The sequence below is a fragment of the Mustela nivalis genome (assembly GCF_964662115.1).
Source record: "Mustela nivalis genome assembly, chromosome: 13".
In the NCBI taxonomy this organism is placed as follows: domain Eukaryota; kingdom Metazoa; phylum Chordata; class Mammalia; order Carnivora; family Mustelidae; genus Mustela; species Mustela nivalis.
The window spans coordinates 30,765,992-30,789,573 of record NC_139032.1 but is presented as its reverse complement, the minus strand read 5'-3'; the positions used below and the strand labels follow the sequence as shown (position 1 = coordinate 30,789,573).

The 23,582-nt window shown below is 37.3% G+C and overlaps 1 protein-coding gene and 1 long non-coding RNA gene across 35 annotated transcripts in view; both read left to right on the top strand.

Moving 5' to 3' along the window:
* Positions 1 to 23,582, top strand: part of LOC309847296 — a 202,222-nt gene that overhangs the window by 77,868 nt on the left and 100,772 nt on the right. The gene's annotated exons all lie outside the window — the stretch shown is intronic.
* The window catches only part of CDC14B (cell division cycle 14B), a 107,920-nt gene that overhangs the window by 58,640 nt on the left and 25,698 nt on the right, over positions 1 to 23,582 (top strand). For 17 of the 34 annotated variants that reach the window (XR_014302380.1, XM_082697244.1, XM_082697255.1 and 14 more), the window contains exons 5-9: positions 7,114 to 7,190; positions 14,548 to 14,614; positions 17,266 to 17,328; positions 20,669 to 20,756; positions 21,037 to 21,291. Coding sequence is in view for 31 of the 34 variants with exons in the window: in XM_082697244.1 (XP_082553370.1) it covers positions 7,114 to 7,190; positions 14,548 to 14,614; positions 17,266 to 17,328; positions 20,669 to 20,756; positions 21,037 to 21,291 (550 nt within the window). In the remaining 3 variants the exon portion in view is untranslated. Of the gene's footprint in view, positions 1 to 6,478; positions 6,622 to 7,113; positions 7,191 to 14,547; positions 14,615 to 17,265; positions 17,329 to 20,668; positions 20,757 to 21,036; positions 21,292 to 23,582 lie in introns of those variants that run through there. The other 17 variants (XR_014302378.1, XR_014302379.1, XM_082697260.1 and 14 more) reach the window with 2 other exon arrangements.

Below are 23,582 nucleotides of genomic sequence, written 5' to 3'. Positions count from 1 at the left end.
TAAAAAATGAACCATTAACTTAAATTTATTAATATTTTAGTGAACAGAGGTTCTTTAAAGCACAATTACTCTATATAATTATTTAAAAAATAATTATCACTTTATCTTTCTCTTACTATGTAATTTTTTACATGTATACTTTATAACAGAAGTGGTAGTGCATTATTATATTAGTAGGTACAAACTTTAATTGCTAGTTGCAAACCTCTTCTTTGGAAGAGGGCACAGAGATGCCTGCACTTTCAATTTATGTAGAGCATCTGGCACAAATTAGGCACTCACTAAATGTCTTTTTTTTATATTTTTTCTGCTTCATTCCACTATTCTCGTATCTTAAATCTACTTTTTATATTAAAAAACAAGAAAGATGCCATTTTATCTTGTTGGTTATCAACTTTGTTCAAATCTGATTACCCCAGCAATTATATTTTTCTGCAGATACATAGTATTCAGCTCTTCCATAGGTAAATGTACTTTTGAGGGCTGGCCTGGGAAATTAACCACCATTTCTATCACTTTCTTGTGGTTAAAGTGTTCTCAGTGTAAAATAATTGATGCGAGGAAACTCTTGGTATATAGCTTGCAAATTTGCTTTCCTTTAATGTTCAGTAGATTACTTTGAGAAAGCTAATTTTGCTTACATGTAGATTGCTTGTTCAGATTATCACTTTGTAGTATTTTAAAATTCTAAGGAGTTTTTATAACCCTTAGAATGGCTTCCCTTATAAACATTGAAAATTATACTAATTAAGTTCTAGGATTTTATTAATTCAGTCTGTGAGTAGAATCCTAAATTGTGTTGAATTTGAGATTACTTCAACAGTCATGCTAAAAGCTCAGGGACTTAATTTGTTATTTAATGAAGACCTTTTCAACTTATGGTCTACTTTTTCTTAAGGTTTTAATTATTTTGGATGCAGAATAATTGACTATACTGGCTTAAGGTGGCTCCAGGGTGAAGGGATCAGATGAGAGAAGTTAAACCAAAGGGAGCAGAAAGGAGAGGATCTGAAAGCAGTAGGTAAAAATCTAGTTCAGCAAACAGCAGTCTAGATGGGGCACCAAAGATGGGAGGATAAAATCAGGTGGGACAGCCCGAGTCTCTGTAAACACTCATCACCCAACAGACACCTTCCTGGGTGTCTGTGACAGGCTGGGCAAATAGCAACAGGCTGCTGTAAATAGCAACCAGGAGCTGGTTAGTGTGAGGTGTGCCCAGAAGGGGATGGCATGGGCCAGAGGGCCACCATGTGGTGGAGGTAGCTGAAGGCATCAACAGCTGATCACAGCCTCACTTCCTTTCTTGCTCCCGTGAGCCTGACCACTGGTATTATAGCCGCCTATGACGCTTGCAGGGGTGATACTAATTTGGGGATAGAGTGAAGGGAAATGGCTCTCTATTATGAGCTTTGATTAGAGATCTTTTAAGCTCTCTGGAATTTTGGATCCTGTCCTAGTTTCAATATGTGTTTTAAATAGTATGGTTTCTTGTCTATAAATAAATAAGGCCTGAGCAGTAGGCCCTCTTCTATCCAGTAACAAGCAGTGTGATTTTGGGTGATGAGTGACTATAACAGGTTGAAAAGTAGTGGCCTGCTAGCTCTGTGTAACTGAGTATTTATAAATAGTAGGTTGCTTTTGCCAATGTTTAAACATTAGGAGGTTTCATGCAAAAAAAAGAAAAATTGAGATTCTTGCTTTGTTTTTTTCTTTCTTTTTTTTTTTTAAAGATTTTATTTATTTGACAGATTGAGATCACAAGCAGGCAGAGAGGCAGGCAGAGAGATAGGAGGAAGCAGGCTCCCCGCTGAGCAGAGAGCCTGATGCGGGGCTCTATCCCAGGACCCTGGGATCACGACCTGAGCCGAAGGCAGAGGCTTCAACCCACTGAGCCACCCAGGCGCCCCTCTTGTTTTGTTTTAAAAAAATATCCCTAATACCCACATAATATAACCATGTACACTAATACCCAGGCCCAATTTCCTCACATTTAGTAGCTGTCTGGCCTTGGCAGATACATGATTGCTATCCCAAACTTGCAGTTTCCCTTTATCAAAATCAAGGATCGTTCCTACTATATATCTACATACATATATACATAAAAATAACTGAAAAGTTAAAACTACTGAAATATAAGGCTATCTGATTTTTTAAAAAATTATTAGGATTTTTTTTAAAAAGTGATGTTTTTAAGTGATTAGGTTTTTTTTTTTTTTTTTGGTATTAGTGCAGGAGCTGTGAAAGTGATTTTACTTTATTTATTTTATCATATAAAATTGCTAATTGTATATAGTCTTGTCCCTACTCACCTTTTTTTTTTAATTCAGCAGTTGGATCTTTAAGCTTGTTTCTAACTTTCATTGATTCATAAACATTCTGTGTTAATCTGGTGAGTGATTTTTAAAGAAAGATCATTTAAGTCTTGTCATAGGAAAGACTATATCATCTGGTTGAAGTGAAAATAGTTAATACTGGAAACATTGTGACATTTCTCCATGAAAAATTTTTGAAAATGGTTTACTGGTTTATCCGCTGCCACATTTGTTGTGGAATTTAAATACCCTTTGTTATTCTTCATTCTCAGGATGATTTGTGTAATGTTTTGGTTTTTAAAACCTACAAAGATGGTTTTAAGGCTCTCTGAGTACATAGCTGGAGCTTCAAAATGTATGTAAGAAAAGAAATAAGAAGTATGTGTCTAAATGATTGGGTTTTATTATTTGAGGCCTGAATTGTCAGGATTGAAACTGAATGATCAGGCTATAACTCTTTTCTTTCAGTCCACTGATTTCGTTCACCACTGATCAGGCCCCTCCCAGGTTTTGAAATACAGATCAGTAGTCCAAGGTTAGCAGTTGTCACAGGGACTGGGGCAGGCAGTTGATAATTTTTAAAAATGAGAGTCTGGAAGTCCTAGAAATGGCTATGGTATTATTCAGCAAAAAAGATCTTTACACTAGGACTTTAAAAAGCTCTACTGACTTCTCAAGTATTTTTTCCTCAATATTTTGTTCTTCCTGTGAGATTGCCCTTTGCTTCTTCAGAGAGATTACCTACCTCAGAGAGAGAGAGAGAGAGAGAAACAGACTAGAGGCTTTCCTTCCCGATGCTTTCTAAGCCTTGGGGCCTGTTTACATTTACATCTCTGCACTTGTCATCTGTTTGCTTATTTATCTACTTTTAACAAACTGAAGTGATCATTTTCTTATTCACTGTTTATTGTGCTAACCTGTTACCTTTTTTTTTTTGCCTGAGAAATTTGCCTGACAAATTACCCCACTGGGCTGCAGTCATCTGAAGGCTTGCCTGGGGCTCGAGGCACTGCTAAAACATGGTCCGTTCACACCCCTGACCGGTTAATGCTGGTTATTGGCACGAGGCTTCTGTTCCTTGCCACATGGGCTGCCCAACTGCCCTCATTGAATGAGGTACCTGGAGTGAGGAATCCATGGCAGAAACCACAGTGTCATTTATGAGTTAGCCTCAGAAGTCATACTATGCCATTTATGCATTATTTACACATGGGTGCCCTCGTCATTGTGGGAGGGGGCTGCCTGGGAGGGTAGAAATACCAGGAGATAAGCATCATGAAGGCTGTTTAAGAAGCTGGCTACCACAGCTGTTTAATATCTCTCTTGTTCCTCATTTGTTGCTTCCTATTTTTGGACAGCAGTGTGGAATTAGAATGACCATTCTGTATTTGTTTGTAGCTTCTCATGAGAATATACCAAAGGAATTTGAGAAGGACCTAGCTTCCAAATTGCCAGGAACACAGTAACAGATTATAAAATTGCATTGATTTAGAGTTTACTATTTGGGGATTTGTGTTAATATAGGAGTCATTTATAGGATTTTTCTTAAATTTAAAATAATTTCATATGGCAAGGCCTTTTGACTAGGAAATATGGATGGGTGTACAGTAAAAAATGATAGATTAGTAGCAAATATTCCCTTGATAGTGACGTGTCTTAGTCCTTTTAGTAGCAGTAATGAACTGCCAGAGACTGGGAGGCTTATAAACACACAGAACTTTATTTCCCACAGTTATGGAGGCTAGGAGTTCTGAGATCAGAGTACATCAGCATGGTCTGGTGAGGCCTCTTATATGGTAGAAGGGGCTAAGGATCTCTCTGGAGCCTCTTTTATAAGACACTGATCCCATTCATGATTGCTCCACCTTTATGGCTAACCATCTCTCAGAGGCCCCATCTACTAATACCATCACCTTTTGTGGGTTAGAATTTCAACATAGGAATTTGCAAGGTGGGGCGCACAAGCATTCAGACTGTAGCATTATAAAATAGATTTATTCTGAGTTTATAAATTTCCTTCAGCTTATCTCATTATACCCATATCATCTAGGTATGTACATTATGTACAGGCATTCCCCAGCTGGATTTAAAAATAACTTTTTTAAAGTTCATTACTAGGGATTTAGGTTTTATTCCTCTAAAGGAAAAAATGTTATAGTGCTCTTGTTTTCTTTAAATTGAACATGTGTTCCAAAGCATACATCCAACCTGCAAAATTATTTAATATATTAGACTATTTTTGTTTTGAAGGTTAGCGAGAAATAATACCTAATTGCAGTTTTAGTAATTGAAGAAACTAAAGAACTGCAATCTTGGGTAAGAAGAATTATCTTTAACCTGGTGCTTAAGGAAAATTTTATATAATTTGAGAGAAGGACTTACTAGAAATTTAGGGAGAATCTGAAAAGGTTTCTGGACCTCTACTAGTCTGTCTACTAGGAAGTCCTAAAATAGAATGAAGAAAAGAAAACACTTCACTGGTGTTACACAGTAAACCTTAGAAGAGAAAGCAAATATGTTGGAGAGTAGAAGAGAATGAGGAGATTTGGAAAGGAGGGGAGGTTGGATTTTAAAATTTTTTCCTCAAAGAATTATCATGCTGTTCTTCCAAATAAAAAGTAGTAAAATAGAAAGTCATGTGATAGGTTGATGCTTAAAAGAGGAAGTAATGTATAGACAAAAATGATGAGTGAGATTATAATAGATTATCTTATGGTTAATTCATGATAAATTGCAATCTTATATGAGTCACAAATAACTGTACTTGAAAATTTGTACTAGGTACAAGGTAACAAAGCATTTCCTTATTCTTGTAATCAATTATTTTTTCTTATACCTTTTTTCGTGGATTTGTATGCTGCCATAGATAAACGTTAGAAGATTCTGTATAGTCAATTAAAATTTTGTATTTTTTTTAAGAGTAAATAGGATAAAACCATATTGAGAAACAGCCTAGACATTGGGAAAAAGTTCTGCAGTTATGATTCTTTAAGCAGAAAATTGGTAAAATGCTCTCTGGAAGCTGAATCAACTGTTAATGACCAGTTTTGGGACATGTCCTCAAAGTTTCAAAGATCCTTGTTGGATCTGTGATTTTATAATTTCTCTTAATCCAAAGATTTTTTAAAATTTAAGATTTAAGAATTTAGGTTCAGTGAATTAAACATTGAATCAGAGTCCATATATAGTATATGAACCAGGAATTTAAAATGAAACCTAAGACATGGGTCCTTACTTCAGAGTTCACAGTTAGGTTGAGGAAACAGTTCATATGTGTAACTAATGGAGATAAAAAGTTTATAATTTTGTATATATATATAAAATTTAGTGTTGCTGCTTATTAAAAAAAATATTTATTTATTTTAGAGAGTATACATGAGAGGAACAGAAGGAGAGAATCTCAAGCAAACTCCCCACTCACTGAGTGTGGAACTAAACACTGAGCTCAGTCTCACAACCCTAAGATCATAACCTGGTTTGAAATCACGAGTAGGACGCTTAACTGACTGAGCCACCCAGGAGCCGCTTTAGTGATCAAAATTTAAAGTATATTATCCCAAAGTAAGCTTTAGCGTTGAATCTAATTTATGTAATAATATATATGCCAAATCTAATGCTGTAACCACCTCCTCATCCTCCCATGCACAAGTGAAAATTCCCTGCCCTGCAGGAGGATTCTGAGTTGGAAAAAGGTTTGTGCCTTCAGATTGAATGAGGGTCAGAAAGTCCCAGGCAAACTTCATTGGAGATTGAGGATGAAATTTTCAAACTCCACGTTTCTTTCTTTTTAAAGATTTTATTTATTTGAGAGAAAGAGAAAAATAGTGAGAGAGAAGAGGAGCTGGGAAGAGAGGGCTCCTCATGAGGGAGCCCGACATGGGGCTTGATCCCAGGTCCCTGAGATCATGACCTAAGCCGAAGGCAGGTGCTTAACTGACTGAGCCACCCAGATGCCCCTTGAATTCCAAGTTTCTTGTAGGTTACTTGTAAGCAAGAAGAGGAGAGAAAGAGGCTGGTAAAATACTTCTACTCTAGCACTGAAAAGACAGTGGAGCAACATGAATGAATTATTGAGAGAAAGGAACTATCCATAAAAAAAAAAATCATATACATTTTCTGTAAATGTCAGGGCAGAGAACAAGAAACTATTGGAAATGCAAGGAATACCAATGGCGGATCCAAAATGCTAAAGAAGCTACTTGGAATAGCTCTACCACATAAAGATGGAAGCGTAAAGTAGTTCTGAAGATAAAAGAAGCCAATGAAAATAGGCAGCAAATGCAGTTTTATAGGAAACCTGTACAGTGTTGTAAGTAGTTAAATCTAAATGAAAAGAGTTAATCAAAATCTTGCTCTGCCTTTATGTCCTTCTCCACCTTTTCCCCAGTCTCAGTCCATTTCCCATCCACATCCCCTACACATTTCCTTATGGTCATTTCAGTGGATTTTCAAGAAGATGAGGTTAAAAGCATGTGTTCCATCTAATGTCCTGATACAGAAAATGTCCTGTTTTAAAAATGCTATACTTGTTACCACAAAGTTGTTGTGAAGTTGTTTGTTCAGTGCTCTTACTGTAAGCAACAGAAACTAGCTATGGCAGATTTAAGGAAAAAAGGAATTCACTGGTGGGGTACTGGGTACTGGTGGAGTACTGAGTATTCTACCTGGTACTCAGGACCCTTGGGAAGGCTGGAGAACCAGGCTCAGTTAATTGGAGAGAAATCGTGCAAAATTTTGCAGTGACAACACTGCATCTTCATTTTAGAAATAAACTGCCTTTTTCTTCTCTTTTCAAATGTAGGTTATATATTTGGGGAGAGCTCCAGAAGAAGCATATAGAATATTAATGTGTGGAGATACATCCTATATCCCTTTCAGGTAAATATAAGAATGACATGACTGATTCATTCAATCAGGCCCTTGCCAGAAATATTTTGAAATACCTTGGTGTAGTTGTTTTTGGTGGGGGGGGTGGAACGGAAAGAGGTGGGAGGGAAGACCTGGCAAATAGTCATTTTAGAGTGGGTGCAAATAATACCATAGATCTAGGTTGCTCAACAGTGACACTATTGACATTTTGTTGTGGGGGCTGTCCTGTGTATTGTAGGATGTTTAACAGCATCTCCGGCTTCTGCCTACTAGTTGCCAGTAACACCTCCACCTCCACGAAATTAATTGTGGAAGCCAGAATGTCTTTATTTTTTTTTATTTTTTTATTTTTTTTAAAGATTTTATTTATTTATTTGACAGAGAGAGATCACAAGTAGGAAGAGAGGCAGGCAGAGAGAGAGGAGGAAGCAGGCTCCCTGCCGAGCAGAGAGCCTGATGCGGGGCTCGATCCCAGGACCCTGAGATCATGACCTGAGCTGAAGGCAGCGGCTTAATCCACTGAGCCACCCAGGCGCCCCCAGAATGTCTTTAGACATTGCCAGGTGTCCCTCGTGGCAGTGAATCACTTCTGCGTGAGAACCTCTGCCACTTATGGAAACTATACTTTGTAATCAGATGACATTCCTGGGATTACAGTTCTCAGAGCTGCCACTGAGGAGGAGTATGGGCCCTGAAGAGTTAAGAAATAAGTTTTCCTGATAAGCAGGAGTTAATTTTGGTGGCATAAAGGAACATCTTTGTCCTAGCAATACGCCAGCAGAGATAGTGGGTGAGGTTGCTCGTGTAGCAAGCACCACTACTAGAAAAACCGAAAGTCTCTGTCATCAAGGTGGTATAGAAGTAGTGTCTGTGTAGAAGCATGTGGTAGCCTCATCCTCATCTCAAACTTAACAGGTGATTGTGTTGCAAATATTTTCAAAAAGCTTGTGTTTTTCTTTAAGTTCTCAAAGTTTCTCTACCTGTTTCTCAAAATCCTTGACTTAGCTACATAATTGAAATATTGTATGGCACTTAACATGAGACAAACATGTGAAACAATTTTGCGGATTGCATACTGTGATAATTTTAAGTACTGCATTATTACTCATAAGTTAGTAGTTTTAGTATTGTTGCATATACCTTGAATGCCTGATGTTGAAGGGATGGCCTTGCTTTGAAAAATGTAAAATTGTGAATTTGACTTCATTTTAGACAAGCTTTGGGATGGGTCCCATTGACCTTTAGGCAGAATCTTCTTCAGTAAGTGTAGGACTGTCCATGGACTTACTCCATGAAATAGGTGTCTGTTTCAGCTTTATATTGCACTGAAGACTGTATATTAAGTGATTTAGCAAATTAAAAGAATTACTTTGAACCCAGTACTACCATCTTTCTTTCTCGTGCAAGGATTATGTTAGGTCTTCTGTTATTTGAGGAGGGTAGGAAGAGATGAAGATTATTTTCTAAACTGGAGAGTGCTCTACTTTTTTTCTCAACCTGTGCTATTATAGCAACCATATACTTCCTTTAGAAGAAATGCTTTTATCTGTGGTCTATGAGTCATAGGAACATTGGTATACAGTGTTAATTTTGTTGTAGAGTTCTTCCTATTGGTATTCCTCTATAAGACCTCTATTTTCAGGTCCTGAAATAGAACAAGCACATACATTTCACATAATCCAAGTAAGGATCCATGGAACACTGTTGATGTAAGGGAGAATTTGCATTAATTTAAATGCAAAGGCCAAAACAGAATAAATGTTGCCTTTTTGCCATACCTGTGTTTAAAATTACTGAAGTTTGGCACTGAGAATTGAAGGTAGTTACTTCTGGTCCTGGGAGTACAGTTATTAATTCTCTAAAAAACAGGACTTAGCTAGAAACATCTCAGGTTTGTAAAATTTGAATCTTTGTAGGCCAAATGCCAGATATCTGATGTATCTAAAGTATTGGTTCTCCAGGTATGGCCTGTGAATTAGTGTCAGTGTGTGAACGCTTTGTTACCAGCTGTGACAAGTATAGGAATCGCAAGTAAGATTTTAGAGACTTTTACAATAATAGAGTACTTTAATGTCTATGGAATCAAATATTAGAAGAATTTGAGCTTGTATTTGATTTTTCCCTTCTATTTTTTCTAGTAATTCATTTTCACTTGTAAATAAAAAAGTAAAAAAATTTATGTATTTTTATTAAATAGAAAGTATTTTTTATTTACAGAAGTTACTGTGTTCTTTTGTGGTATATAATAATGCAATACTATCATATTTTATACTTACTACATTTTACAAAAGTATCAGCATATGTGGATGTAAAAATTTGGTGCTTCACCACATTTTACTGTTCTGTTGAACTTACTAATTAGAAAGTAGGTCTATCAGAATTAATAAAGCTTTGATAATTTTTTAAGCATGATAATATTCTGAAAAATTTCATTATAGTCTTTTATCCTTGCCACTCTTTAAGTGCACAGTATAAATATAGCTGTTAACAAGAATAGCATTCATTTGTAGTTAAACTTTTTATGCTCCGTAGCAATATTTAATTAGATTTAATTCAACTTCCATATAATTCTTTAACCACTGAGTTTACATGTTTGTATGTACCTATATATGACTTCTTAATGGATTATATCGATATTTCTCTGCCATCTAAATGAAAATATAGTATGAAATATAGTTCAGTATTTTCTCGATACCTTATGATTATTATTGTTAGGAAGAACATACACTACCATTCTTTGGTATCATCTGTAATACTCCTTTGATTCTTAGTTGATTTTTGAGGGTGGGGGGGGGAAGGGGACCTTTGCTTTCTGTTTTCTTGGGAGATAGTATTGTGTAGTTTTTATAGCTTGATTATTGATGTTAGACCAAGGGGAGTTTGACCCTCGGTTCTGCCACTAACATCTCTATGGTTCTTTACAAATGTAAGACTTTGGTCTCCTAGTCCATAAGTGAGAATCACAGTAAGATCTCCCTAATGGGTTATGAGGATTAAGTAACATCCTGCATATAAAACACCTAGTATAGTACCTGTCTTTAGCTAACATTTATTTATTTATTATTATTATTTTTTAAAGATTTTATTTATTTATTTGACAGACTGAGATCACAAGTAGGCAGAGAGGCAGGCAGAGAGTGAGGAGGAAGCAGGCTCCCTGCTGAGCAGAGAGCCCGATGTGGGACTCGATCCCAGGACCCTGAGATCATGACCTGAGCCGAAGGCAGCGGCTTAACCCACTGAGCCACCCAGGCGCCCATAGCTAACATTTATTGAACATTCATATTTTTTGTTTTTTTCTTAATGTGTATCTTTTTCTTTTTTTCTTTTTTTTTAAGATTTTATTTATTTGACAGAGAGCATGCAAGCATGGGGAGCAGTAGGCAGGAGAGGGAGAAGCAAATTCCCCCAGAGAGCAGGGATCCTGATGTGGGGCTCGATCCTAGGAACCAGGGATCATGAGCTTAACTAACTGAGCCACCCAGGTGCCCCTCAATTAATGTATATCTTTTTTTTTTAAGATTTTATTTATTTATTTGACAGAGAGAAATCACAAGTAGACAGAGAGGCAGGCAGAGAGAGAGAGAGAGAGAGGGAAGCAGGCTCCCTGCTGAGCAGAGAGCCAGATGTGGGACTCGATCCCAGGACCCTGAGATCATGACCTGAGCCAAAGGCAGAGGCTTAACCCACTGAGCCACCCAGGCGCCCCAATGTATATCTTAATAGAGTTCAAAGAAATCTACTAATTTCATATGTGTATGTAACTACCATCTAGTTCCAGGTACAGAACACTGCCAGCATTCCTAAGGATTCCCTTCAGCTCCTCTCTAGTCAGTAACCATCCCCCAAGTAATCACTACTGTGACTTCTATCACATCAGTTTTTCTTGCCTTTGAACTTCATATGAATGGAGTCATACAGTAAGGATTACGGAGGGTTGGGACCTAGCTTTTTAAATACATAATGCCTGTGAGATTTATCGATGTTATGGCAAGTATCAGTAGTTCATCCTTTTTTTTTTTACTGCTTTTGTAGCATTCCATTCTATGAATGTATCACAGTGTTTTGTTTTGTTTTTTTAAGATTTTATTTATTTATTTGACAGAGAGAGATCATAAGTAGACGGAGAGGCAGGCGGGGGGTGGGGGCGGGAAGCAGGCTCCCTGCTGAGCAGAAAGCCCAATGCAGGACTCCATCCCAAGACCCTGAGATCATGACCTGAGCTGAAGGCAGCGGCCTAACCCACTGAGCCACCCAGGTGCCCCCATATCAGTTTATTTACCCTTGGTCCTTTTGATGGATTCTTGTGTTATTTGCAGTTTTGGGCTATTATGCATACAAGCTGCTGCAAAAACTGTTATTCTTAAAGCTAGTATTTGACCTTGTTTTGCAGTTTCTCAGCAATACTCTTTTCATTCTTCTTTTTTTTATTTTATTTTATTTTATTTTATTTGACAGACAGAGATCACAAGTAGGCAGAGAGGCAGGCAGAGAGAAAGGAGGGGAAGCAGGCTCCCCGCTGAGCAGAGAGCCTGATGCGGGGCTCGATCCCAGGACCCTGAGATCATGACCTGAGCCGAAGGCAGAGGCCCTGACCCACTGAGCCACCCAGGCGCCCCATCTTTTCATTGATTCTCATCTGCCTTATATATTTATTTATTTAGAAGATTCTATTTTTAAGTAATCTCCATACCCAGCCTGGTACTTGAATGCACAACCTCAGCCGGCCAGGCACCTGCTCCTTTACTTTTCCAAGTTTGTTTTGTTTTTGTCTTTGTCTTTTTCTTTTTCTCTCTCTTTTCTTTATTTTTCAGAGAGAGATAGAGAGCACAAGCAGGGGAACCTACAGGCAGAGGGAGAAGCAGGTCTCCCTACTGAGCAGGGAGCCCAATGTGGGACTCAATCCAGGACCCTGAGATCATGACCCAAGCTGAAGGCAGACACTTAACTGACTTAGCCACACAGCTGCCCACTTTTCTAAGTTTGTTAAATTATCTTAGTAACAAGTCCCCCCCTGGCAGCTTTAGATCCAGATTCATAACTGCTGTTCAGCTGTTTTGAGGAAACCTGATTGCTTGGGTAGAAGGAAGGATGTGTGGGTGTGTTTAAAGTTGGAGGTATTAAGAAATAAGCATGAATGAGTAAAGAAAGATTTTTGTTATCTATTCAGGTAATATGATACATGAGGTAGAACTTTAGCTGAGCCCAGATTAAAGCTTGTGGAATCATCATTGATTAGAGCAGGGCTTGGCCCATTGTAGGTTCTCAAAAGATATGCGATGAATAAATATTTCAGGTTATCACAGACTGAATCAACATGGCAACGATAATAAAAGTAACTGAGAAAATGTGGTAAAAACTTAGGATGTAATTTGAGAGTTCACTGTATTTCCACTGTAATTTTTTTTTTTAATGTTTATTTACTTATTTGAGAGAGCACGTACAAGCAGGGGGAGGGACAGAGGGAGAGGCAGAGAATCTCAAGCTGACTCCAAACTGAGAGCAAGTAGCCTTACACAGGGCTCAGTCTCAGAACCCTGAGATCATGACCTAAGCTGACATCAAGAGTCAGCGGCTTAACTGAGTGAGCCACAGGCGCACCTCCACTGACAATTTTGGATTTGGTTTAGGCTAAATTACTTCATTTCCCTACCATAGGTTCTCTTTCTAAAAATGTTCTTTATTCCTTAAAAAAGTTATTCCTACAAAACGTATGTTTTGTGTTGATTCTATAGATCAGTAGTTCTTAAACTTGAGCATACATCACAAACATTTGGAGGACCTATTAGTACAAAAATTACCTGGCCCACCCATATAACTTCTGACTTAGTAGGCTTGGGGTGGAGCCTGGGAATTTGTATTTCTAACAAAATTGGGTGATGCTTATGCCACTTGGCCAGGGACAACACTGAGAACTACTGTGGGTCATTTTGTTTTTCTCCTTTCTGAATACTGCCAATAAACAATTGGTAAAATCATTTTCTAAGCTGCATAGAGAGCTTTTCTAGTTTTTAGAAGAGCCGCTTTTTAAATTCAGAAGCTTATAGGAAAAAGTGGCATGTTTTAAGACTTTGTGTGCCATCCTGTGTAAGCTAACCTATAACTTACCTCCTTAATTCTAACCAATTCAGACAGTAAAACTATTTTAAGTAAAAAGGATGTCCTTTTCCTCCTTATTCATGTTGTTGTGAAAGTGTGTATTCTAAAGGTTTGTGTAACTTGAAAATTTTAAATGTGTTAATTTTTCAGATAAGTAATATTATATTATTAAAATAAAACCAAGGCAGGCAATTAATAATGATGGCTTCAGTCGCAGGCTGGTTCCACCAGGGGAACAATTAAGGACCATTCAGAGAGTCACAATTTGGCATTTCTAGAATGATCACAATTCTATTAATTTTTATCTTGCCTAATTCCAAACATTTTCACTTTATAATGGCTCAGGATAGCTGGAAAGGAGAAGCAAGTGGGAGTAGAGGATGGCCTTATTTTTCTGGACAAATTCTTAACTGACGTTAAGAGATTTGTGGTAAGATTACAGATAGCTGTTGATGCAGTATTGGGCGGAGTTGTCTTTAAACTAATTTAAACACTTGCGCAGGAGTACCAAAGGTGGTTGACCCCATAGTTCCTGTGGTTTTCTTGGTGCCCTGATCTTCTAAGAATCAGAAAGAAGTTATTCATTTAACTTGTTAAAGACTGAAAACATAATGAGAAGAGCAGACTGCTTTGTTGTGTGGTTTTTGAATTTGCATTTTTTTAAATAATTTTTAATTTTTTAATAAACATATAATGTATTATTAGGAGCAGACTGCTTTTTAACTCACATCTAGTATTTCATTACCTTGATTTCCTAATATGTTTTCTCTACATGGATGAATGTATACCTACAATACCTACTTACACTTGGCATGCATGTATATGTAAATACAGAATCAAAAAGAAGTCTTTCCTGGTAACAGTTTAATATGGTATTTTCCAGTTTGAAGAAAAATTGCAATGCTTTGCCCTTTTGTGGAGAGGGGAACATACTACTGATTAGAATTCAAGGAGAAACTTCAGAAGCCTAGCTGTTAAGGCCAGAAATTATCATTTGAAATTTAGAAAGTTGTCATTATTAATCCACATCTATAAAACAGTTTCTACTGGAATATATGGAAACTGCAGTGAAATTTGTAACAGTGACTTGTCCTTGACTTAACAAACCAAAAAGCAAGAAAGATAGATAGATTTTATATATATATTTTTTGAGCCTGGTCCTGAGTTGGTGGTTTGATTTTGAATTCTAGTCAGCTGTCTTGATGCAAGTGTAATACAGAAAATTAAATTAACTGAGCTATGTATTTCAATACTTTTGGGATTTCAGAGATGCTGCCTATGGAAGTTGCAATTTCTACATTACACTTCTCGACTGTTTTCATGCAGTAAAGAAGGTAAGTGATTTGTAGGATGTGCCCAGTGTTGAGTTGAAAACTATAGCCCCTAGGAGGGCTAGGCCTTCTACAAAGATCTTCCAAGATATGTATGATGTCAGAGATATCTCATTTCCCCACTAATGTTAGAATGATGCCAAACCAGAAAAGTTTTTCTGAATCTGAGTGTTTCTCTGAATGAGTTGGGAGAAAAGCCACTTGAACAACAGAGCACAGTAAGAGATAGTTACGTAATTAGGTGCTAAATCCAGACTTGCTTTGAGTGTGTTGTGATTTCAGAGAAAAACAAGAAATAAATAGAATACTGGTTTCCAAGTTCTCTCTGATTTGTGTATTTTATGTGTCTGATAACCACCAGTCCTAATTACAACGGACATTTCTAGAACACAGTAACTGATACAAACACTTCATTTTTGTATCTTCAAGCATTCAATTTTTAGTTCAACAGAAGAATTTGTATAGCCCATTAGTTTGTTACTAGGTTTTATATAAGACTAAGTAGGTCACCACTGCTTTGTCAAAGCTATTTAAAAATAACTCCTGTGTTTTATAACCAGGGCTGCCTGCTGTTCTTGACTCTGAGGGACACCTTTCATATCATATTCTAAATGAATGGGGTCCCCTGGAGTTCTGTGACGCAGCAGACTGTGGTTATAACACTCACTCCCTCAGGTATATGTCTTGAATGTCAGGGCAGCACAGGAAATGAGAATTGCAAATCGGTTGCTCATGGATCAAATAGGCCTTCAACAACATCTCAAGTTTTATGTGACTTGTATTTTCAGAGGCAAAAGAAACCTGGGTTTACTTTCTTATATAATGAAACATGGTGGCTTTCTGAGAATTTTGAGAACGAAGCAGTAAACAAATTCAGAGATTAATTAGTATACCTTTTTTTCCTTATCTTAGGCAACAAGGTATGGAACTTAATTTTTGGGGGGGGTTTGAGTCCAGTGATAAATGGAGCTGGTTGGGTTCATTACCATAGGCTTTGAGGCAGCTCCATCAGGCCTCAGATTAGGCAAGTAATGTTCAGAGGGAGTGCTCAAGAGATGGAGGGACAGCAAAAATGGAAACGAACCCCTTCCGGTTGCAGTTATAGTTCCTGCCGGATGGGCCCCTGGGAATTGCTAATGTAGGCAGGCCTAACTGTCCTGATCCTAGGGCTCCCTTCTCTCCTTTAAAAGGAGAGGTGAAAAACTTAGCCTTGGAAATGGTCTACTCTAACATTCTATAGCAGTTTCCATTATTTCTCAGCTTAGTTTGTTTGTTTGTTTTTTTTTTTAATCAGATACTACATCCAAAGTCTAATTAATTAGCAGGAACTATAGGCCAAGTTTGTTTTTCTGTCTATATGTAATTTTATTTGATGGCTTCTGATTTTCAATTTAAACATTTTTTTGTTGGTGGCTGATTTGGAATATTACTGCATATATAAAACATTTATAAATATAATTAAGACTTAATTTTAGTGCAGCTTTTAATAGGCTCTCCCTATGAATAGAGATTGCCTACAAATTACATTTTCTTGTATCATTCTGTTAGGAACATCTGTAGTTCAAATAGCATGACATATATTGAGTATTTTGAATTCAAAGAAATATAATTCATCATGGTCTTAGAATTTAAATAACTATTTTTAAAAACAGGGGCTTTTTGTTTGGTATTGTAGCCTGTTTTTCATTCATATTTCCGTAGTTTAAATTTTGAAAGTTGAGTTTTTAGAGTCACCCCCTTATGAACCAAGAATACTTTGCTGATTGACAATTCTTGCTTATACAGAAAGATGAAAAGTACAATGAAGAGAATGTAGTCAGTAGTAGTATATAATAACGTTGTATGGTGACCGATGGTGACTACATTTACTGTGGTGAGCACTGGGTAATACCCAGAGTTGTCAAATAATTATGTTGGACACCTGAAACTAATAAAACATTGTAAGTCAACTGTACTTCAATTAAAAATTCTTGATTATATACTGCTTGGCGAGGAGATCATCAACCAGGGAACACTTCTCAGGGGCCACCAGCTGGTTTTTGTGTCAGAAACTAGATACTCTGCTTATTTTGCTTACGTGATCTGCCCGCTGCAATTCAGAGTGAGGCCACAGAACAGAAATTTTATGGTTTTTCTTCTTATTGAAAGAAGAATTTTTTTCAAAATTTTGAATTTTGAGTAGTATCAAGAACGTTAAATCTTTTAATTCAAATTCAAAGGAATTTGAAAGTGAAAATGTTTATGAAGTGGCGGGATTTACTTAGAATCAGCTGACCTACAGTTTTCTCCTTTTTTATTTATTTAGGGATCATTGCTTGGGCATTGGATTTGAAGGCTGAGTGGTATTGAGCTAATAAGTTTAGTAGCATTACTTTGAAAACTTGTTTTATTTAGCTCTGCATGGATAGGATGATTGATGAAGGAAAATTTTTAAAAATCAAATCTCATTAAAATAAATATTGTTATAACTAATTTTCCAGATAATGGAAGCATTTAAAACACATAATCTACCTTCTTTGAAAACTAGTAAGTGGAACAAAATCTAAATATAATAATGCTCTTTTGGGGTACCTCCTGAAATTTTAATTAGGAAATTGGATTGAAAATTGTTTTCTTATTTACATCTTTATTAAAAGCTTTCCTTTGGATTTTAGGCAATGCAGTATGACTTCCTTAATTTCAACTCATTTAACCTTGATGAATATGAACACTATGAAGTAAGTTTTCAAGGATATTGCTCCTTTATTCATGTTTTACTTACAGAGGTAATATTCTTGTTTTTTAAAGAAGTGAATGATTTAGATGTGTATAGAATAAAAAAAAAAAAATTCAGGTCTTTATCCTCTTACCCCCAGTTCAATAGTTCCAGTTCTTAATGGTGATTTCTGCATTTGATGCATCTTTTCAGAGTTGCATGAATGTGCTTATAGGCATTTTCCTTCAATTTTCTTTTTTTTTTTTAGTGTTGATGATTGTCATATAGTGATTAAATGAGAAAATCATAAAACCCTTAACATAGGATCTGATGAGACGAGTAGTCATTATATATCTAATTACCTCTGGAAAAAATATTTTTATCATCTTTTATTGATATGAAGTCAAGAGAGTATTGGTTGCAAGTTACAGAAAGTAAATAGAAATGGCTTAACTAAAAAAGGAAAATTTATTGACTTACATAAATAAAACATCCAGGAGCAGGTATAACTTCATGCATGACCTGATTAATGTACTCCAGTATTTTAAATTAGGCTAAAGCTGCCCAGTAGTGATAAAAATGGTGACCAGCAGTTTTGATTTATTCTCTCGGCAAAGTCATCAGAAAGGACCCACAAGTTCCTCATTGGCCTGCCTAGGTCGTGTCCCCAGCCCTAAACCAGACTGTGTTTCTGATGAGGGTGGTTGGTAGGTGGGCCATCTTGGTAGTTGGAGTAGAGTGCTGGGATCAGCCCTATCAAACCACCCAAACAAAAAGAGAATAAAGTCTAGGAAAGCAAAGCAATAGATGTCCTCTACATTTTTAAATGTAGTGTATTTTTTTTTTTTTTTTTTTTTAAGAATAAGTAGTTTGGTTCTACCATTCTGCCCTTTAAATAGATAGTAAGATGCTTTGCTGAAGGTCTCTTTAGCATGAGTCCTCATGGAATCTTGTTTCTTTATGCTACCGTGGATACCTTAAGCAGACTTTCTCACTCATAACGGAGTGATTCCACAGATAGCACTCTAAGCAGCAGTATCTGGAATCCTCGGATAACTGCCCTTTCACAATCGATTTCTAGAGTAACTATTATTTTAAACTGTTAGGTATAACCGAATTGTTTTAATAGTTACAATTAGTCACTACTGTGATATACAAAGATCTAAAGCATAGCTCAGGGGTGCCTGGGTGGCTCAGTGAGTTAAAGCCTCTGCCTTCGGCTCAGGTCATGATCTCAGGATCCTGGGATCGAGTCCCGCATCGGGCTTTCTGCTCGGCGGGGAGCCTGCTTCCTCCTCTCTCTGCCTGCCTCTCTGCCTACTTGTGATCTCTCTCTGTCCAATAAATAAATAACATCTTTTTTTTTTTAAGATTTTATTTATTTATTTGAGAGAGAACATGAGCGAGGAGGTCAGAGGGAGAAGCAGACTCCCCATGGAGCTGGGAGCCCGATGTGGGACTCTATCCCGGGACTCCAGGATCATGACCTGAACTGAAGGCAGTCGTCCAACCAACTGAGCCACCCAGGCGCCCTAAATAATATCTTTAAAAAAAAAATAAAGCATAGCTCAGGATTGATTCATTCAGGCCAACCATATCTTCTCTGGAATGGGAGTACATATCTGAAGTAAAATATATATGTAATTTGCATCTTAAACTAGTAAATATAACTTAATACCATTATTTTTGTGCTTATCCTCATAAAATTAAACATTTAAAATAAAAAATACTTTCTCCTTTTAGGCAAGTAAAATTAGTTAGACTGCCAGTTGGTATCCTTCAGTGGAGCAGAGTGGTGTCTTTATGTTACTTAGGAGTAATATAGGTGCTAATTAGTCTCCCTCTCACTAATGCAGAAATTGCAGTGTTGCGGGGAATAGCAAGGTTGCTGACAAAAGCTGTTTACTTTCAGTGAAACTGCATTGAGACCCAGGGAACTGTTTACGTAGCCACAGACCTTGGGTCGTTTTGTTCAGTCTCTGGTATATTTAAAAATTTTGGATTCCTGTCTTTCTTTGATTCCATGATGCCCATTTTTTCCCCATTTTAACTTCTCTGAATTCAGGATGCATCTTACATACAATCTGTGATGTCTGCAAATTCAATGAAATCTAATCACAGTTTCTCATTAAAAACTCCAAATTTCTGGTTTCATTTCAAAATTGAAATATCTGGGCCCATTCTCATTCCTGCTTAGGCCTTTTTCGTGTGGAACATGGGCTCATTAATTCCCCTCACTGATAATTAAGTAAATTGGATTTGGATTACCTGACTGGCTTATAAATACTCAGGCAACTCCCAGTTTATTTCTTCCTTGTTCTTGAGTGCACATATGTATACCCCAATTGTAAAGCTAATTGATCGTGTTTTATTGCTAGTTTTTTTTTTTAAGATTTTATTTATTTATTTGACAGACAGAGATCACAAGTAGGCAGAGAGGCAGGCAGAGAATGGGGTGGGGGGAGAACAGGCTCCCTGCTGAGCAGAGAGCCCAATGTGGGGCTCAATCCCTGGGCCCTGAGACCATGACCTGAGCCGAAGAAAGAGGCTTAACCCACTGAGTCACCCAGGCACCCCTTATTGCTAGTTCTCTCCTTCTCCACTATCAGGTATCTTCTCTTTCCTGCTTAAATCTTTGTGTATCCATTTCTATTATTGTTAAAGTTTAGCTATATTTATCTTATAATAATTGTTATGGAAACTTAGTTGAAAGAACTTAATAAAAGGAAGTAAAGTGTTTTAAATTTCAGTTTATATTTGTGTCTTTTTCTTGAGATATACTGTAATCTCACTGTACTTATAGTTTCAAATTTCCTGGTGGGGTTAGTGCAAATTTCTCTTACTAAATAGCTAACAAAATGATGGAAGTGTGTCTCTCTATGAGTAAAGTGTAAATATGGAGAAATCAAGAATTTCGTTGAAGGAGTCAAGATTGCTCATATTGGAAGACAGTCATTCAAGGAAAATAGAGAAGCTTCTGGATTCACTCATAGTAAAAAAAAAAAAAATACTTTCTTATTAAGTAGAAGTAACCACATGAGAATTTATGTGGACAAAATAACCAAAATATGTAGTTATATTTTAGGTAGCAGCAGTCAGCTCTATTTTCCAAAGCTGACTATCCCAAAGAAATGCTATCTTAAGAAAAGCGATTAGGACGAGGAGAAGTTAACTTACTGTTCCCTGGGAATACTCATAGCAGGCTTAATTTTAACTTTCTTGTCTCCTGGTCATTTATATACCGTTTTGTGCTTAAAAAAAAAAAAAAATGGGTTTGAAGTCCTTCAGACAGTCAGTATTGAGAAGGGATGTGGACAGGAGATTAAGTCTAAAAATGAATTGTACTGCTATTCCCTTTGCAGAAAGCAGAAAATGGAGATTTAAATTGGATAATACCAGACCGATTTATTGCCTTCTGTGGACCTCATTCAAGAACCAGACTTGAAAGTGGTATGTGAAAATAGGGAACCTAGTATAATTTTGTTATTGTAAGAAGTATCCATCCTGTATTTTCCTTTGGAAGAAGCCAAAGAGTTAAACCATGCTTGTCTGTCTTAACTATTTAAATAAACTTGGTAACTTTAGTACATCATTCTGCCTGGCTTTTAACTTCTTAAATTAGTGTTTTGCCAGTTATAATGAAATTGGTATTCAATCCCTAGTCCAGATATTCTTTCCACCCAATTATAAGTAAAATGGTTATCTGTTGTTTTCTTTCTGCATTTGACAGCATCTGGTGAATTTCTTTATGTAGGTTACCACCAACATTCTCCTGAGGCTTATATTTCATATTTTAAGAATCACAACGTTACTACCATTATTCGTCTGAATAAAAGGATGTATGATGCCAAACGCTTTACAAATGCTGGTTTCGATCACTATGATCTTTTCTTTGCGGATGGTAGCACCCCTACTGATGCCATTGTCAAAGAATTTCTGGATATTTGTGAAAATGCAGAGGGTGCCATTGCAGTGCATTGTAAAGGTATGTTTCCAGGGTTGGTTAAAGAATGGTGCATGTGTGTATGTTTAGAAACACACCAGCCCCATTTAGATTATAAGCCAGGATACATGAAGCTGCCCTTCTTGTACTTTAAGTAAGTTGCTTTTTTCTTAAAACCACTTTGAGGTACAACTGACATTAAAAAGCTGTGCATATACAGAATGCTTTTAAAACCCTAATTTCGGGACGCCTGGGTGGCTCAGTTGGTTAAGCAGCTGCCTTCGGCTCAGGTCATGATCCCAGTGTCCTGGGATCGAGTCCCACATCGGGCTCCTTGCTCCGCAGGGAGCCTGCTTCTCCCTCTGACTCTTCCTTCCACTCTGTCTGCCTGTGCTCGCTTCACTCACTCTCTCTCTGACAAATAAATAAATAAAATCTTTAAAAAAAAACAAAAACCCTAATTTCATGTGAAAAGTATAATCTAAATTATATTCATTGGTAACCCTACAAAACCTTATCACACTGAAATGCATTCATTTAGAGGTGCCTGGGTGGCTCAATCGGTTAATTGTCCAACTCTTAGTTTTGGCTCAGGTTATGATCTCAGGGTCATGAGATCAAGTCCCATGTCAGTCTCGTGCTTTGCAGGGAATCTGCTTGAGATTCTCTCCCTCTTTCTCTCTTGATGTCCCCTGCTCTCGCACATGCATGCACTGTTTCTCTAAGTGAACAAAATCTTTTAAAAAAAGAGATATGCATTCATTTATTCCTTAAATACCTATTCAGTGCCTTTTGTTTGATATGTTCTAGAATATGTCAGTGAGAAGAGCAGACTCTGAGAGCCTTTCTTTGTGGAGCTTATAGTCTAACAAGTTCCTATGTTTTCAGCAGCTATAAAGCAGAGCCTTGGCACTTAATAAGTGTTTACTGAATAAATGATTGTGTATGAAGACATTGTGTGGTGTACCAGGGTTTATTTAACTTCTCCCCCATTTAATAATGGAAAAAAGCAACCAGATAAGAGGATCAGTAAAGAAATCGAGGATTTGAACAACACGGTAAATCAACTAGAAATAACAGACACCTTAGAACACTGCCCCCCAACAAGGGAATACACATTTGTCTCAAGTACAAAGAGGCCATGGTAGTAATGGTTGCACAGCAGTGAGCTGGTTAATACCACTGAAATGTACACTTAAAAATGGTTTAAAAAGGGGCGCCTGGGTGGCTCAGTGGGTTAAAGCCTCTGCCTTCATTCAGCTCAGGTCATGATCCCAAGGTCCTGGGATCAAGCCCCGTGGCGGGGGTCTCTGCTCAGCAGGGAGCCTGCTTCCCTTCCTCTCTCTCTCTCTCTCTCTCTCTCTGCCTGCCTCTCTGCCTAATTGTGATCTCTATCTGTCAAATAAATAAATAAAATCTTTTTAAAAAAATGGTTAAAATGATCTTCAGATACTGACCATAAAGAAACTGAGATCTTTGAATTATTGAACAAAGAATTTAAAACAGCTGACTTAAAAATGCAGTGAGCTAACAGGAAACAGAAAAAAACCGGGAAAATAATGCATGAACAAAAATGTTAAAGTGGTAAACTTTATGTCATGCGTACTTTACCACAATTTTAAAAAACAAATAATTAAAATCCAACACTGGTTATTTCATTTTTAAAATTATAATAAGCAGTTGAGGTTATTCTCACCCTCATTCAGGGTGGTTCTGCACCCCCCAACAGACATTTGGCAGTGAATTCTTCCCTAGCGCACCCTGTGGAACCTGACAATTTAAGCACATCTAAAATACAATAGTGGGACACCAGTAGGGTAGGCATTCCCATTTCAAATAAGAGAAATCAGGAAGAAAGGTCTGACAGGTCCCAAGCAAGTCCAAAACCTGGCAAGGCAAATGCTGTTAGATCTTAAGGCCGAGACATAATGTTCTGGTTCCTTCCCTGTAACGCAGGCCCCGTGGGTAGTGGCGGTGCTCCTGAGGTGGTCGGCAGGAACAGCCTGACCCACTGACCATGGATCCGGCCCTACCCTTTGAAACCCAGCTTTGCCCCCAGGCTTATATTGGCAGTGACAGCCTTGTTGGTCCCTTGGGGCTATGCTTCCCTTTTCTTCAAGGATGAGGCATGTTTTCAGTAAGAGATTTCTGTTAGTTCTGTTAGAATTCCAGAAACTTGAAAGCCTTCCTTTATTTCATCCTGTGTGTATCTCCTTTAATTCAGACCGGCAGTGTGCCTGCTTGGTATAATCAATCCCAGCACTGTTTTTGGCTTCTTCTGAGATGGCTGATCAGATCCATAGGTAATCACTTTATGGAAAGGGTCATAGACC